The sequence below is a fragment of the Magnolia sinica genome, chromosome 1 (genome assembly GCF_029962835.1).
Source record: "Magnolia sinica isolate HGM2019 chromosome 1, MsV1, whole genome shotgun sequence".
NCBI lineage: Eukaryota > Viridiplantae > Streptophyta > Magnoliopsida > Magnoliales > Magnoliaceae > Magnolia > Magnolia sinica.
This window is the reverse complement of record NC_080573.1, coordinates 3460900-3476815: the sequence shown is the minus strand read 5'-3', so window position 1 is coordinate 3476815 and position 15916 is coordinate 3460900. Positions and strand designations below refer to the sequence as shown.

Genomic DNA, 15916 nt, shown 5'->3' with positions numbered 1-15916 from the left:
CAACGGTGGCCATTATTATCACCATTGTTTCCCGTAGTGTGGTTCACTTGAGCCTTAGATCTACCTTATTTATGACTACGTATTGTAAAATGATATGACAAAATGGATGGACGGTGTGGATTAAACCCACCGCTCAAATTGAGCCCCTCAGAGGCCCAGCTTGTGCCGAGCTGGGACAGGCACGGATAGTACCCAATCTGGGTCTATTCTCTATTAAAGTGACGATGACAACCATTCCTCTGTTAAGAGGTACTCTGGCAGTCTTGATACTCCGGCATTTAAAAAAGAGAATAACGCCCCAAAACAGCATAAAATACCCAGACTCTGTGGGGTCCACCATGTTTTATATGCACCTTTCAAAAGTCGAATATATTAAAAATCCTAACCGTGATTTTTTATTTTTTATTTCACTCTACATGGACTGGATTGAATTAGTGCTATATAAATCCAATATAATAGAGAGAATTTTAGAAAGAATTAGATGCTTCTTTCTATTGATAATTTTTAAATCTCCACCGTTGCTTTTAAGGAAGCTGAACGGATGGCTCGGATGATCTGCCATGTGTACCATGGGGAGATGACTCTACAACATTACAGTCCTTATCACACGCGACAACATTACTTGCAAGCGCCATTTATTTATGGGAAGGTCCCATCATGCAAGCACGTTGGATCAAAACTCTTTAGTTTACTCATTAGGTGGACACGTAATCTTCAGTTCATGATATTTTTTTTATTAATCATCCATCTAAGGTGGACCCAACAAACCAATGGTCTGGATCACTGAACTATGGGCCCACTATTACAAGATGAAAAGCCCAAGAAATTGCACATATCCTCCAATCGAGGACGAGACCCTATTAAAAAAGACATCTCGTGGAGATTGCATGATTTTTTTAAAGAGGGGGGATTTTTTTATGCTCCGGCAGCATATGATGCTTATGCGCACACACTAAAATAGTGTGAATTCACACACGCTGGACTAAGTAAATTCTGTAATTGATCGAGCGAGTAACTGTGATACACATGTGGGAGCGGATCAAGTGAGGCTTTTAACGTGGGGCCTACCTTGATGTATGTATTATATGTTCACACCGTTCATCCATTTTGAAAGAACATTTTTGGACACAAGACAAAAGTTGAAGCACATCCAAGTCTCTGGTAAACCATATCATAAGGAAACAATGATAATTGAACACCACATCATTAAAATCTTCCCGGGGAGTTAATAATGTTTTTGTAATGTTTATTTGCCATCCAACTTGTTAGTAAGGTCATAAGAATTAGGATGACGGGAGAAAACAAATATCAACTCACACAAAACCTTCATGGCCTGCGGATAGTTTTTAATGGTTTACCACTGTTTTTTATTAGTATAGTTGTCTTGAGATTTGCATCTATTTATTTATTTTTTCTCTTTTGGCTCATTCCTTAAAATAATTTGTTAAAATGGATGGACAAGGTGGATACAAAATACATACATCAAGGTGGGCCCCATGGTAAAGATTACAGTGTCTTGGGTGAGGCTTGGGCCACACTTAATCCACTCCCTACACGTGGACTCATGTAATGGGTCATTTAAATTATCATTGGATGAAACAAAAGACGGTCAAAACAAATTAAATTAAGAATGTTGTTAATAGTAAATAATATTTATTCAGGTAAAGAATCTATAAGGAAAGGAAGAGTCTCAAGCACATGAAAATTTCAAAGTAGTCATGCTTGGTAGAGGAACTTTTTTGTTGGAAACTTTGTAGGGTACTTACTCAAGAGTTTCAACACCTGGTTGAGGGTTCGAGTACCCATAGGTGGTGAAATCCCACCATTGCGTGAGTGTGTGGTGGTGTGTGTGCGTGTGTTAAAAAAAAAAAGTTCATTTTACTTTAAATCTATGTAGTTTATGTTGTCTTAAAATATATATTTAATGTTTATACTTCTAAGAGACTAGAGTCTTGTAAATGAGTAATTTTTTTAGTAGTACGTGTTGGGGGCCTTGCACAAAATCTTAGGATCTAGCCTCCCTGAACAAATCAGAATTATGAGATAATAAAGCGATGAAAATAAATCAAAGCATCAATCATACACCACACAAGATATTTTTACGTGGAAAACCCTCAAAGAGGTAAAAACTACGGGACCTCGTCCAGATCAACAATCCACTATAAAGTAGAACGTTACAATCTTCTTTACTCACGCAGGAACGGATAATCAATAAGAGAAACAAAGAAAACAGAGAGATCTTACCGATTACGAGGACATAGAAGCACTGAGATATGGTAGATTACATCTACGAGCATAGCCTCCCTTTCACAAGCTTCCTCTCTCTCTCTCTCTCACACACACACACCTTTGATAGTCCCAAACCCTTTAGTAAACCCTTGCAAAGCTTTGGGAAACCCTCTTACGCCTTACCTCTTGCATACCCTGGAAAACCCTAGGGACTTTCTATTTATAGTTTAGGAAACTCTCTTTCGCACCCTTGCGAAATCTGCCTCAAAATTCTGCATCCCGCACAAAATCGGACTTAAATCTGCGTAACCAGGACTGGTCGAGCACTGTTCACTCGAGTGGTCGAGCCGACCCTTGACTGATCGAGCACTGTTCACAGAGCTTGCTGGACTTTGAGTCGAGTGACCCAGGACTTGTCGAGCACTATTCACTCGACCGGTCGAGCATGCTGCAGGATTGGTCCAGCAGTGCAATAATTCCACTGTTTGTGGCATCCGAACCGCACCTCATCTCCTCTGACCTGAGGAGGAAAACCCCATCAAATTTTTTCCTTTCCGACTCAGGAGGAATTCACCTTCTTCAAGCCAGCCAGGTTTCTACAAACCTCAAACTTGTCCTTGAGCAAAACCTTAGTCATCATTTCTGACCCATATCGTCCATGTAGACCTTCTCAAGTTGTAATACCTTCTGTTCCAAAGTATCCCTGATCTAGTGATACCGAATCTCTATGTGCTTCGACTTGGAATGCTGACTTGGATTATTGCTCAAGTATATAACACTTTGACTATATCGCTATAGACCATGTGTTGCTCCTGCTTCAGGCTAAGTTCTTGTAGGAACCTCTTCATCCAAAGCATCTCTTTACATGCCTCTGTGACTGCAATGTACTCGGCCTCTGTCGTCGACAATGCTATAACCTTCTGTAGCTTGCTCTGTCAAGAAACCGCTCCCCCTGCAAACGTGAACATGAATCTCGATGTAGACTTCCTGGAGTCTATGTCGCCTCCATATCTGCATCTATGTAGCCTTCTAACACAGATTTTCGTCACTATAGCATAGGCTCAACCTGGATAAGTCTCTTAGATACCTCAGTATCCATTTCACTGCTACCCAATGTTCTTTTCCAGGATTGTCAAGATACCGGCTGACAACACCAACCGTATATGCTATTTCTAAGCGTGTACACACCATAGCATACATCAAACTTCGTACAGCTGACGTGTAGGGTATCTTCTGCATCTCTTCCATCTCTGCCTTCGTCTTGGGACACTGCCTGTCGCTCAATCTGAAGTGATCATCCAATGGAGTACTGATTGGCTTCGTTGCATTCATATTGAACTGCTCTAGAACTTTCTCAATATACTGCTCTTGTGACAGCCAAAGCTTCCTGCTGCTTTTGTCATGGGTTATCTCCATTCATAGGATCTGTTTAGTCGGGCCCAAGTCTTTCATCGCGAATGACTTGCCCAACTCCTGTTTCAGCTTGTCGATCTTCTTGATGTCTTTTCTCATGATGAGCATGTCATCAACGTATAATAGCAGAACTAAGAAATCACCATCTGAGAACTTGCACGTGAACATATAGTGGTCCGACTCCGTTCTGTTATACCCATGCTTCAATATAAATGAGTCAAATTTCTTGTACCATTGTCGTGGAGCTTGTTTCAGCCCATACAAGTTCTTCCTCAGCCTACACGCCATATGCTCCTTGCCCTTGACTTCGAACCCCTCTAGTTGGTGCATGTAAATCTCTTCTTCCAGGTCACCATGGAAGAAGGTAGTTTTAACATCTAACTGCTCTATCTCCAGATCCATGCTAGCCTCCAACCTAGGCAACACCTGTATGAATGACATCTTCACTACTGGTGAGAATATTTCCTCGAAGTCTACGCCTTTCCTCTGACCGAATCCTTTTACCACAAGTCTGGCCTTGAATCTCGTCTATGAATTCTTTTGCTCAACCTTCTTTCTGAACACCCACTTGTTGCTCAGAGCTTTCTTGCTTTTAGACAATTTCACCATGTCATAGGTGTGGTTCTTATACAAGGATTTCATCTCCTCTTGTATAGCTTTCAACCACTCCCCCTTATGCTCGTCGGCTAGGGCCTCAGAATAATATTCTGGCTCTCTTCCATCAGTCAGCATAATGTACTCATGCGGCGAGCGGTGTTCGAGTTGTCGGTATCGCTACAAGTTTCGCTGGCCGGAGATAAAGATATAATATCGTTATTACCGATAATATCGCCGATAACCGAAAATGCAGGGAAAAATAGGAAAATGGTGGAATTTTTTAGTGAAACTTTAAGACATGCCTAAATATACATATTTACATATTCAGGAATAAAAATTTTACAAAAAGAATGCATTAAATTAGAAGTTTCCATTTAATGGGGGCCAAAAAGTATGCGTTGTTGTAAGAAATCGCTCAAATAGTTACCAAAATTAGTTTATATAATACAAATACAAGCTTACAATAATTAAGACATGCAAAAGTAAATAAATTGAAAAAAATACACATTTCTGGCCATGTTTCATCCCCACATAGAGTGACGAGGTGGCTCGTAATCATTGTCCGGATCCCATGACAGTTGAGAGTAGTACTGCTGCCCAACATATTGGCAGTACTATTCCCAGGTCATTCTCTGCTCGTACCAATTGAGGAACTCTCTTATGTACATTTGATAGTCATCCTCCCCAAACTGTACGAGAACACCTAAACGTGGGAATTACGTGACATACATTGACGGCATTTCCTGAGCAGGGTACTGAGGGAACAGATTAAGTCCAACCCCGACTCCTTGATAGTATTGCTGCCAGTCATATGGGTACCCCGAATATCCTCTTGTCAAAGGGTCATAACTCGAAGAATTATCTTCCGGCTGCCTGTACCCATGGGTAGATGAGCATGACTGAATGTCAGAGCTGTCATGGTCATACCCGTGATATCCCCCATAAGCATAAGGTGGGACAGAGGTGAAGCTCCCCTGATCTGAACTTATGTCCATAAACGACAAGTTACGTGTGAGAGCATTAGCCGCGGCGCGTCCGGCTTTCTTCTTCGAACGACGCTCGAACATATATCTGGGCTCTGATGCTCTCGCCCTGGATGGTGGACGAGATCCATGATCCCCGTCCTGAGTGGCATGGTCAAAGCTCTGCTCCTCAGTGAACCGGCTAACGGATCGTTGGCTCTGAGCCGCCGTGTACCCTCCTCCACTGCCACCCCCACCCCTACTAGTACCACCTATACTAGTGTCGGTGCCTCCGTCCCCTCCTTCATCACCATCATCATCGTCGTCATCGTCGTCGTCGTCCCCAGGACCAATGTCAAGTGGGGGTTGAGTCTTATCATCATCATCACTCCCTACAACTTGATGAGGAGGAAGAGGCCGTGAAGATGCTTCCTCACCCTGATTGGAACGTGCCGAACTCCTCACCAAAGGATCAAAGGAGTCTGTATCCGCCTTCTGTTCCTCTACTACCTGATCGACATCGATACCTAGAGTCGCTACTCCCTCGGCTACTTGTGGAGCAGGGCCTCCCTCCGCATCATCTAAATCAGCTGATTTGACCCACTCATAAAGTGGGTCCTTATCATTATCACCTATCTGTGCCCTGTTACCTATAGACAACAGGTCATTAAGAGCAAATTGTTTCAGAAAAAACTACAGGAGGCTCTACGCAATTGGAAGGAAGCTAAGCTCTCTCAAGCTGGGCATTGATGGAGGACGATAGATGGTGGAGATTCTGCTTATCAATTGTCTAAAGAAACTCCAGTTTTAATGGGTGGTGAATCAGACTCCCATGGCCCATTTAAATAAGTGAGTTGGGTTCGGGTTTAACCCCATCCAACCCAACATGTGGACCATAAGCTTTATCGATTGTGACCCGACCCAACCTGACCAAGCCCAAACAATGTATGCATTTTTGTATGTATCCACTAATTGGAAATGGATTGGCTACTCCCCCTGCCACCAGCCCGGTGGCTGGTGGTGAGTGCTCTGTGGGCCCCACCATGATGTATGTATTTCATCCATTCCGTTCATCCATTTTTACAGGTCATTTTATGGATTGATCCCAAAAATGAGATGGATATAAATCTCAGGTGGACCACACCACAGGAAAACAATAGTAATTGGATATCCACCATTAAAATCCTCCTAAGGCCCACTGTACTTTTTATTTGACATCCAATCTGTTGATTAGGTCATACAAGCCCAGATGAAGGGAAAAAACAAAAATCAGCTTGATCAAAAACTTTTATGGCCTCCAAAAGGTGTCGTCCACTTGAGATTGGGATATACCCAAATTTTGGCCTCATATCATAAAATGAACTGGAAAAATATACAGACGGCAAGGATGAAACACATAAATCATGGTGGGGTCCACAGAGAAGTGACCATCAGCCATTGGCTGGTGGCAGGGGAGTTGCCAATCCGTTCCCCACTAATTGGGCATGGTGGAGTGTGGTCAGGCCAGGTCGGGTCAGTTGACTCTGACCCAATTACAGTTAACTGAGCTGGCCTGGGTCTGACTTGGGCTTAATGAATTTTGAGCCTATGTGGGCCGTAGAGTAATGGGCCCATTCCACGTTAGGTTTTGGGTTAGAATTCTTGGGACTTCTATAATAAACTGCTGGGCTCAGATTCACCCTGAACCATTGCCGCCCCTATCACTACCACATATATATCACCAAAATTTTGAAAATATTCTGATATTTTTGCGATAAATTAACTAACGATATTATTGTGAGATTTTAAAAAATACCGGTGGTTTTAAATTTTTCTCTATTTATTTATATATATAATTATCTATTGATTTAAATATATTTATGGCAAGATTTTACCCAAACCATAAATTCTGGAGAACGAGATTGATCCTGACCCATTTCCTTCCCTATCAGTAGTACCACAAGCATCATCAAAAATTTCAAAATATTGTGATATTTTTGCGAAAAATTATTGATGAACCTGTTTCCCATCCTACCAGATGTGAACCCGTGATCTATGGGTTTAAGTTCGGGCATCCCCAATCCAGGATGGGACCCACCAGGTCAACGGTCTGGATCAACAAAACTAGAGGGTCCACAACAGAACTGTATATTTGATGAGGCAATCACGTGACTCATGAGTCCAATGATTCCCTACTACTTATATTATAATTAATGATTTTTTAGTTTCCCCGTAATTGTTAGAACGTTTGGGATACACCAATCATTCCACCGTACACGTGGCAGCTCGATTCATCAATCAGACCAACGATCTGGTTGCTCCAGCTCTCTACGTTAAACGAACCAAAGTATACATGGATCAGATAATTCCATCCGTCTGATCATCGGCCTTCAGCACCGCTGTAGAGAACAGATAGAGACAACGGTCCATATTTCTTAAATAAAACTAAAGACATTTAGTGGATACAATTATCTGATGTTGTTCTTAAAACCATGGGCCATCCATGATGTTACAACGAGATGGACGGTCCCGATTGACACATTACCCTTCCACGAGTATCATAGAGTAATGGGTGTACTGGTTCATCTGTGTGTGTAAGAAACTAAAGATTATTGAAAGAAAAAGATTGCAAAAAGACTAGTGACAGACATTCAAGCGGTATTGTCTCCATTGGCATGTGATCCTACATTTTCAATCTTTATAGGGAAAATCAAGAGGCCCCGTTTCGTTTGTTTAATAAGGTTATGATATTACGTAGTGTTTGGGGCCCACCATAATGTGTGCATGATATCCAATCCGTTCATCATTTGAAACCCTTTCTGTTCACCTTGGAGGACTCAAAATCAGGCTGATCCAAGCTCAAGTGAGCAACACCATCTAAAATCATGACTGTAACCTTTAAAATCACAGGTTGTGGCCCACATGACAGTCAGAATGTCTCGATGTTCGGAATACCTACTAATCGTGGTGAAAATCATCTTCTGAACAGATTAGATTGCATGTACAAAAAATGGTGGACCCCACAAACTAACAGGAAGGTTTTAATGGTTGCTCTCCCCATCCTAAATGTTCCATGTGCTGTGACCCACCTTCGTTATTGAAAGGGCTGATTTTTTGGGATACCCATGAACATAAAAGGGTTCGCCTTATGAACGGACTGGATTTGACCCTGAATCGTTGTAGGATAAGCTGAGCATAGAAAAGTGGGAGAAAGCAGCGTCTGAAATTGGACCTCATTTTCCGGTCATACAACCAACATCCTTTTTCTGGGAAATTTCTCCGCCAATTGATTAACTGAGATCGAGATATTTCGGTAAACGTTACAGACGATGCTCGTTTCGAGTCCCGACAAAGAGGAAAAGGCTTCCAAGAACCGGATTCCCCTCGGTACAATGGATTGAGAGTAAAACGGTTTTTATTTAATACTTGATGCTCTGGCAGCATACCATAATTGATTTACAAATGGTAATCACACAATCAAATCTAACCGTCCAAATTTCTCAAAGCTTGGTTTATGATCCATCCAGATTGGGTATCACAATCTCGACAGTTGACTTGCTTTGAACGAGTATCCTTCATACGCTTCAACGGAGTATCAAAGTCTGTAGGAAATAAATAAATAAACATAATAATATAGTCGGATAAATGCATGCATGTTAACTTGTAACATCCACCGAAAAATCGACAGACAAGATCGGCCATCTGCTGTAGAGACAGAACCGTGTCCAAAAGTCACAAACCATTCACGTGACAAACCTGTACGTGATCTGACCCATTCGCCAGGTCCCAAAACATACAGCTACTTTTTCGGTCGTTCAGTGAGAATTGAGAATTTACAGGGGATGGTTAGTATAGTCTTACAATGTGGGCCACCTTTATTTCCATGAGGAATTAGGTGGGGCCCTAAAAACCTATGGTTACAATTGTCTGTTGGGACTGGCAGAATCAAGTAAATAAACAAATTCAACAAAAAGTTAATTCAAATTTTACATGGAGAAATCTTTTTAGAAAAAATAAATAAATAACATCTTAAAGTGATGAATAATGTACTATGAAAACAATATTACGATAAATAATAAATCTAACTAATTCTAACAATCCTTGAATTTCTTTTAAAACTCATGCCCTTGAAATTAAACCTTTAGAACAATTTAGAAAGCCTAATATTTTCTAATCCTTGTCTTAATTTTGATTACACCTGATATATATTATCCAATCAAAAATAAGAAACAAATCATATACTTATGCAATTCTGCACACACCTTTAATTGATACTTCGATATGTCATTTAAAGACATCAAATACCACTCAATGACCTCGAAGATCCTTTGGTGCTACTGAGTAATAACCTCAAAAACTATATGCAATAAATAAATTATTACAAGGGCATTTTCACACCTGGTTCGAGTAGGATAGCCTGTGGGATGTGAGGACACAATCGAAATGGGTGACCCATGTGATTTGGGGCCCACGAGGGAGATCTCGTATTCGAGACTCCTCACCGGGGAGTGATTAATGCGCATTTCACACTAGGCTCAAGTGGGGTAGCCCATGAGATGCGGGGACACACTCGGGGTGGGCAGCCCCTGTGATTTGAGGCCCACGAGGGAGATCTCGTATTCGAAATTCCTCATTGAAGGTGATTAATACGCATTTTACACTAGGCTCAACTGTGGTAGCCCATGAGATACAGGGATACACTTGAAGTAGGCGGCCCTTGTGATTTGGGACCCACAAAGGGAATTCGGTTGAAGTCCTAACTCATGCGATGTGGGGCAATAAGATAAAAAAATTAATTTACCATACTTATAATAGTTAGAACTTTTAACAACAAGTGATTAATTGTACCGCATCATAAATTTTATTCAAATTTTCTCAATAAGATTGATATGACACTACTGTATACTTAGTTAAAAAGCAGAAAGAAAGCCTGATGAACTTTTGATTAAAGTTCAAGTCAAGTTAGGTCGACTCAAAGATGACTGGATCTATAGACCCTTTGCACCCTTTTCAATGCTAGCGAAAGTCCGAGTTTCATGGTGACTAGGCTCACTCATGTCAAGTCCAACTGACTCAGGCGACGTATGCGTAGGGGCTGCAAAATATTACTCGTGTCGGACTAAAACCCTACGCGCACCGCCATGCAGACACGCCTCAGGTCCCACGAGCCAAGTGGGGACTGCAAATGGACCGGATTTCCGTGGAACTAAAACCTCCGGGGGGCCACCGTGACGGTGTGACATTTAGTCCGTCCATTTTCACCACACCATTGAAAGATTAGTGGAGTCCACCTAAGTTTTAGATCAGGATGAAACACAGCCTTATATATATATATATATATATATATATATATATATATATATATATATATATAAAAGCATCACCGCAGGTTCCATGAAGGTTCCAATGGTGGAAATCTCCATCTCCACTGTTCCCTGTACTATGGTCGACTTGTGTCTTGGATCGGCCTAGCTTTTGTGCTCACATCTGACATCATCTGGGGCAAGTGATAGACCGAGTAGACGTGACATGCACATCACGGTGGCCCCACAAAGCTTTTTTTTTTTTGCTGGGTGTTGAAGGAAATTTGCGTCCGGTCCACAACCATATGATTCCGCACCTTCTTTTGATAATCGGGAAGAGTAGGACGCTTGATACGCATGCACTCAAAACATGTCCACGTGACATGCAGTGACCTAAATTAAACTACCTATCTTGTAGACTCCATTTTCACTAAGTCCCGTTCCAAAAATCAGATTGGCTGAACAATAATTAACCTCTGATTCATGGATATTTACATGTTGTAACTGGACCCTTGGATCTAAACTGGGACCCATAATTTCGACAGTCTAGATTGAATTGCCTGCTTGCTACGATGGCAATTTCGAAGTAAAATCTAGTGCCTGCGTATCATCCATCACACTCCGCGACAGTGTCAAAGATTGTATCCATCACAACGCCTTTAAAATGACAGAAATACCCTAATCAAAAGTAACCATCTACATACAACTTCGTCACGTCAAGGGCAGCTCTATCCATCATTTTCTAGCCAAAAAAATCAAAAAAAGATTTACCCCAGCGAGGATTTCAAGCTATGAAAAGCTAGAAAAACTGTAGCGCGGTAAAAATAAAAAAAAAATAAAAGAGAGAGCCGTACTTTACACAGAGCAAAAGAAGACGAAAAAAGACAGGGCCTTCGTCTGTCTTGTAGCACTCATGTGAGCGAATAGCAGAAGAGAAGGACGAGGAAGGCGAAGGGCAGGAATGGAAGAGGTGGCGATATTTTGGGTGGGGCGGGAGAGGAGCCATCGAGCTTTTGAAATTCGAGGGAATCAACGGCTAGGGGCATGTTCTCCTGATCGGGGCTGCATTTGGACTGGTGCGGTGGGTGCGCACTGTACATGATGGCGCGCAGGACTGCTGAGACCGTTGGAATATACGCCGTCTTGTTGCGGGCGAGGAGCCACGTCAGCCCCATCAGCTGGCAGTCCCTGCTAAACATCTTGCTCGCTCGATCGTTCCCTGCTCGGCTCTCGTTTTGCCCCCCTTTCAGCTGTAACACAAAAAAGGAAAATCAAATACAGTAGAGGTAGAGTTACTTGATACTCTGGCGGAGTATCACGCTTGAGACGCAGGCACTCTGAAATTGTATATGTAGCATGGATTAACTCAAATTAAACCAGCTATATCGTGGAAACCCAATTGCAAAGTTAAAATCCAAAAACAAAAAAAAAAAAAAAAAAAAAAAAACCAGATTGGCTGTGAAATCTGAACCTGAGATGTGAGGACACTTGTTTGTTGAAACACAACCATTGGATTTTCATTTTTAACCGTCCAGTAAATTTTCACAAATCCGCAAGTCGGATAATCGAAAAATCTTTTGTATCATGATGCATCTAAATAGGAACCAAGGATCTGGACATTTTAATTTGAATTAGCATGCAATTTCTATTACTCGGATCCTTGCTCTTGCTCGGGTGGTAGACTCTCGGGAGTTTCAACACCCAGTCAACGGTTCGAGTATCCATAGGTGGTGAAAGCCCACTACGGCGTGAGCGTGTGGGGTGTGTGTAAAAAAACAGAAAAAAAAAAAAGGTCCTTACTCTTACCCGGGCGGTAGACTCCAAGGAGTTTCAACACCGGGTCAAGGGTTCGAGTAATCCCACGGCGTGCGTGTGTGGGGTGTGTGTGTGCGTGTGTAAAATTAAAAAAAAAAAATATGCAATTTCTATTGCTCCATCCACAAAGAGAACCAAAATTTGGATGGCCTGGATACATGTGCATCAGCTCCACACGTGAGGAGCAGGAATCACCACTATTTTTTAAATGACCAAAAAACAACCGATGCACTTGTCATCCCAGATTCCCAGCCTGGTCTGTCCGTCCAATATGCCACCTATGTAGGTCATCCATACTATTTTCGATCATCTGACACGAATTTTTTTTTTTTTTAATAAGAACCGGTGATCGGTCCGTCCATCATGTGGGCCACCAATGGAATCATCGATAACCAACGGTTTTGCTCAACATGTATATACATGTATGACCCAGCTGATAAGTGGACCAACGTGATTTTTGTTGCCAGGTGATCTTCACCGTGGGGCCTACCGTTTTCATCATACCTATTCCTACATAGGTGCGGTGTTGGCGGGAATTACCAGGTTGGAGGACAAGCTAGCGTGCTTCCGGTTGTACCTGATCAGTTCACAGGAGGAAGTAACATGCAGTGGTCTCGCTCACACCCAACATGGCGGGACCCACATATCTGAATCAACTTACACGTATGCCACGTGTCACGTCATCTAGCGACTACCTTGAAAAAAAATCGTGATGAACGCCTACCGTGTAGCTCACTTTCAAATCCATCACTTTCTACGTGAGGAGCTTTTTCCAAGCTATTTTTCTTTTCTTTTATTTTCTTTTCTTTTTTAAAAAACTTTATTTTCTTTCCTGAGGAGCTTTTTTGGAGTCTGCCGCAGCCGGTTTGGCAGGACAGTAGAAAGCAGCTCTGAAATGGCGCACGCTAGCAGGGAGTTGAGAAAAGGAAATGAGATTGCAGAAATAGACATTTTGATCGAAATCTCTTTGCTTTTTCAGAAATAGCGAAAAAGATTACCAGAACGTGTCTCTTCCACACAACAGCAAAAATCCTTGTGATATTTTTTCTCTTTCCTTACGAAAATACCCCATCCTTTGAAAAGAAGCTTTTATCAAATCACATAGAAAAAACCCTTCGATCAGGACCACTCTAAGGTTACTATTTTGCTCAAAACGAGGGACTTACTAATAATTTCACTCTCTTTAATGGGTATATAAGTCTTTTTGACTCTTTCGCAAAGCTCACCCATAAAAAGGAAGAAGAATTTGAGAAATCACTAGAGTCTACCCGCGCGACTGCACTTTAAAGGAACACGCGACTCAAGTGTGCCAAAGAGTACACCTGGGTGAGATCCAAGCCGTTCATGCGGTCATCTAATGAACCCAATCAGACGATGAATATGGATCGTTTTCATTTTTTCACCATCTCTTTAGCAAACATCGCCCACTAAATTAAATTTTAAAAAAAAAAAAAAAAAAACCGGTCTGATTTTTGGGCGATGGATTGGCAGCTATGTGGCGGGGCCCACTTAATGAACGGCTTCAAGCCCGAAATCGAGGCGCCCGGTGCACACGTGAAGCGAAGATGCACTCTCAGGAGTACCTTTTAGACTTTTAGTGGGCCTAAATGACACGTTCAAACCATCATTATTTCATACTTCCGTCTAAGAACGCCATTCTTAAAGGTTGAATTTCCACCGGTAAAATAAAAATAAAAATTCCACCTTCCGTAAGAATGCAAATTGTACTTGCGTGTGATGGACGACACCTGTGCCCACGTAGCTACGTGCATGATCTGGTCCGTTCATCAAACGGACAACCTCTACGATGTAAAAACGACTTCGTTCTTATTCAACACATGGATGGACGGATCTTTGGCACGTATGCTGGGAAGCACGCATGTCCGTCTCACACGAGCGCGTACCTCAGCAGTCAGCATTCCTCCGCCCTCTCACGTTTCAAACGACTAAGGGCATTATCGTCATGACAAAAAATACTCGTCCGAAAACTAACCTTGTCGAGTGATTCCAAGCACCGAGTGCACCCTGCGTAGGACGAGTTCCTGCAATTCCGCTCCAAATTTCTCACAGCTGCCGTCGGCGTCGCGTTCCTCGACACGTTGAAAGCGGCGGGGCAGCTCAACGAGCTGATCTGATGCAGCCGAATCCCACAAAAGCAGAGAATCGCATCGCAGCTCGCGTTCGGCTGCGGGATGTGTATGTCCCGACTCAGCAGCGAGTTCTGCAGCGAGTTGACACACTTCTGCGAATCGTCCGGCATCATCGGCAGATCCGACGACTCCGGCGCTGGCGCACGGATCTCAAGCGCCGACCGTGCGTGCGCAGCGAAGAGCCACGCCGCGAGTACGGGGCAGCACCGGCTCCGATCGAGATTCCGGCCGCATGCCTGAGCGACGCCGCCGAAGAGCTCGGCGGAGAGATCCAGATGGCAGTTCTGAGTCTGAGTCTGGACCGGATACGCCGGAACAGTGTTCGGAGACGAGAACTCGCCCGGTAACAACGGCTGCTGGTGGCCGTCGTCAGATTCCGACGAGGGCCGAACGAGCGCGAGAAAACACAGAAAACAGAGAATATTCAAGAACTCAAAAGATCTCATTCTCTCTCAGTATACTGAAATCCGCGCCGATACCGATTCTTCTTCCGGAATATATAGAGAAATACCCTCCGCCTTTGAATCTTTCACTTTTAACGGAATTTCCTCCTTTTCCAGGGGCATAAATCTGCAAAACAAAATACTAAAAGATTCAAGAAATATTCCTTCCTTCGATCTTCTTCTTTCGCCCACTTCGGAAAAGAAAAGAAACGAAACGAAAAGGAGAGATTTCGTAATATCAGTTTTATTCTCTCTCACCAGTGATTTGAAGCTGAGACTCTCTGTTTTCTCTTGAAGATGCGTGAGGAATCGAATCGATGAAATGGAGGGAGTGTTTTGAGTGGCTTGGATTTATGAAGAGAGGGGAGTGGGCCAGAGGTTGAAGGTCACGGAATGGAGGGTGGAGATGATTGGAATAGAAAAGATGAAAATAATGACCTGATTCGTCTGAGGAAAGGGTGGAGATGGGAATCCTGAAAATATAATATAATCGAGGGGGTGACGAGAAAGGCTGTCTGGATTTTGTCTGCTTGTGTGCGTCCTTTTCCTTTTCATTCTCTGCTGCTGTTGGTGAGGGTTTTGTAGGCACTATCTCTCTCTCTCTCACACTTGCTTTTCTTTTCTTTTCTTTTCTTTCTTTTCATTTCTCTCTCTTTCGCTCTCGACGAGCGGGTGACAGGTAACCTGTGAGGCGATGGACGTACTCGCGCGCTTCTTTTCGTCTCTCTCTTCAAGTTTCCAAGACAGACCTGCACGTACCTACCTGTACACACGGAGACACGTGTTATTATTCATGTGATTTCAAAGTAATCGAAGCCGTTTATCGTGTGGGACACAATATTTTTATCGGTTGAAAAGAAAATCAGACTGTTTGGATAGAAATTAGGGCAAAAACGAGAAATAGTTTTAGATTCTTTTTAAGCTTTTAGTTTCCATTTTCAATCATGGCCTACTGATGTTAAGAAGCATTTAGTATACAGGAAGCTTTATATATAAGGTGGGTCCCACATGATTGACGGGTTGGA

At 42.6% G+C, this 15916-nt stretch overlaps 1 protein-coding gene across 1 annotated transcript; it reads right to left on the bottom strand.

Moving 5' to 3' along the window:
- Positions 1-11148: 11148 nt before the first annotated feature.
- Positions 11149-15440, bottom strand: LOC131236878 (uncharacterized GPI-anchored protein At4g28100). Its single transcript, XM_058234397.1, has 3 exons — positions 15150-15440; positions 14292-15018; positions 11149-11733 (listed from the first exon to the last, which is right to left on the bottom strand). The coding sequence occupies exons 2-3, from the start codon at positions 14892-14894 to the stop codon at positions 11395-11397; spliced, it is 942 nt and encodes a 313-aa protein (XP_058090380.1). The 5' UTR covers positions 14895-15018; positions 15150-15440; the 3' UTR covers positions 11149-11394.
- Between the last annotated feature and the right edge of the window lie 476 nt (positions 15441-15916).

Excerpts from the sequence above, each read along its gene's own strand:
- LOC131236878 (XM_058234397.1), bottom strand. The coding sequence starts at position 14,894 with ATGAGATCTTTTGAGTTCTTGAATATTCTCTGTTTTCTGTGTTTTCTC. Across the intron at positions 11,734-14,291 it reads GCTTGGAATCACTCGACAAG|CTGAAAGGGGGGCAAAACGA; the intron begins GTTAGTTTTCGG and ends TTTGTGTTACAG.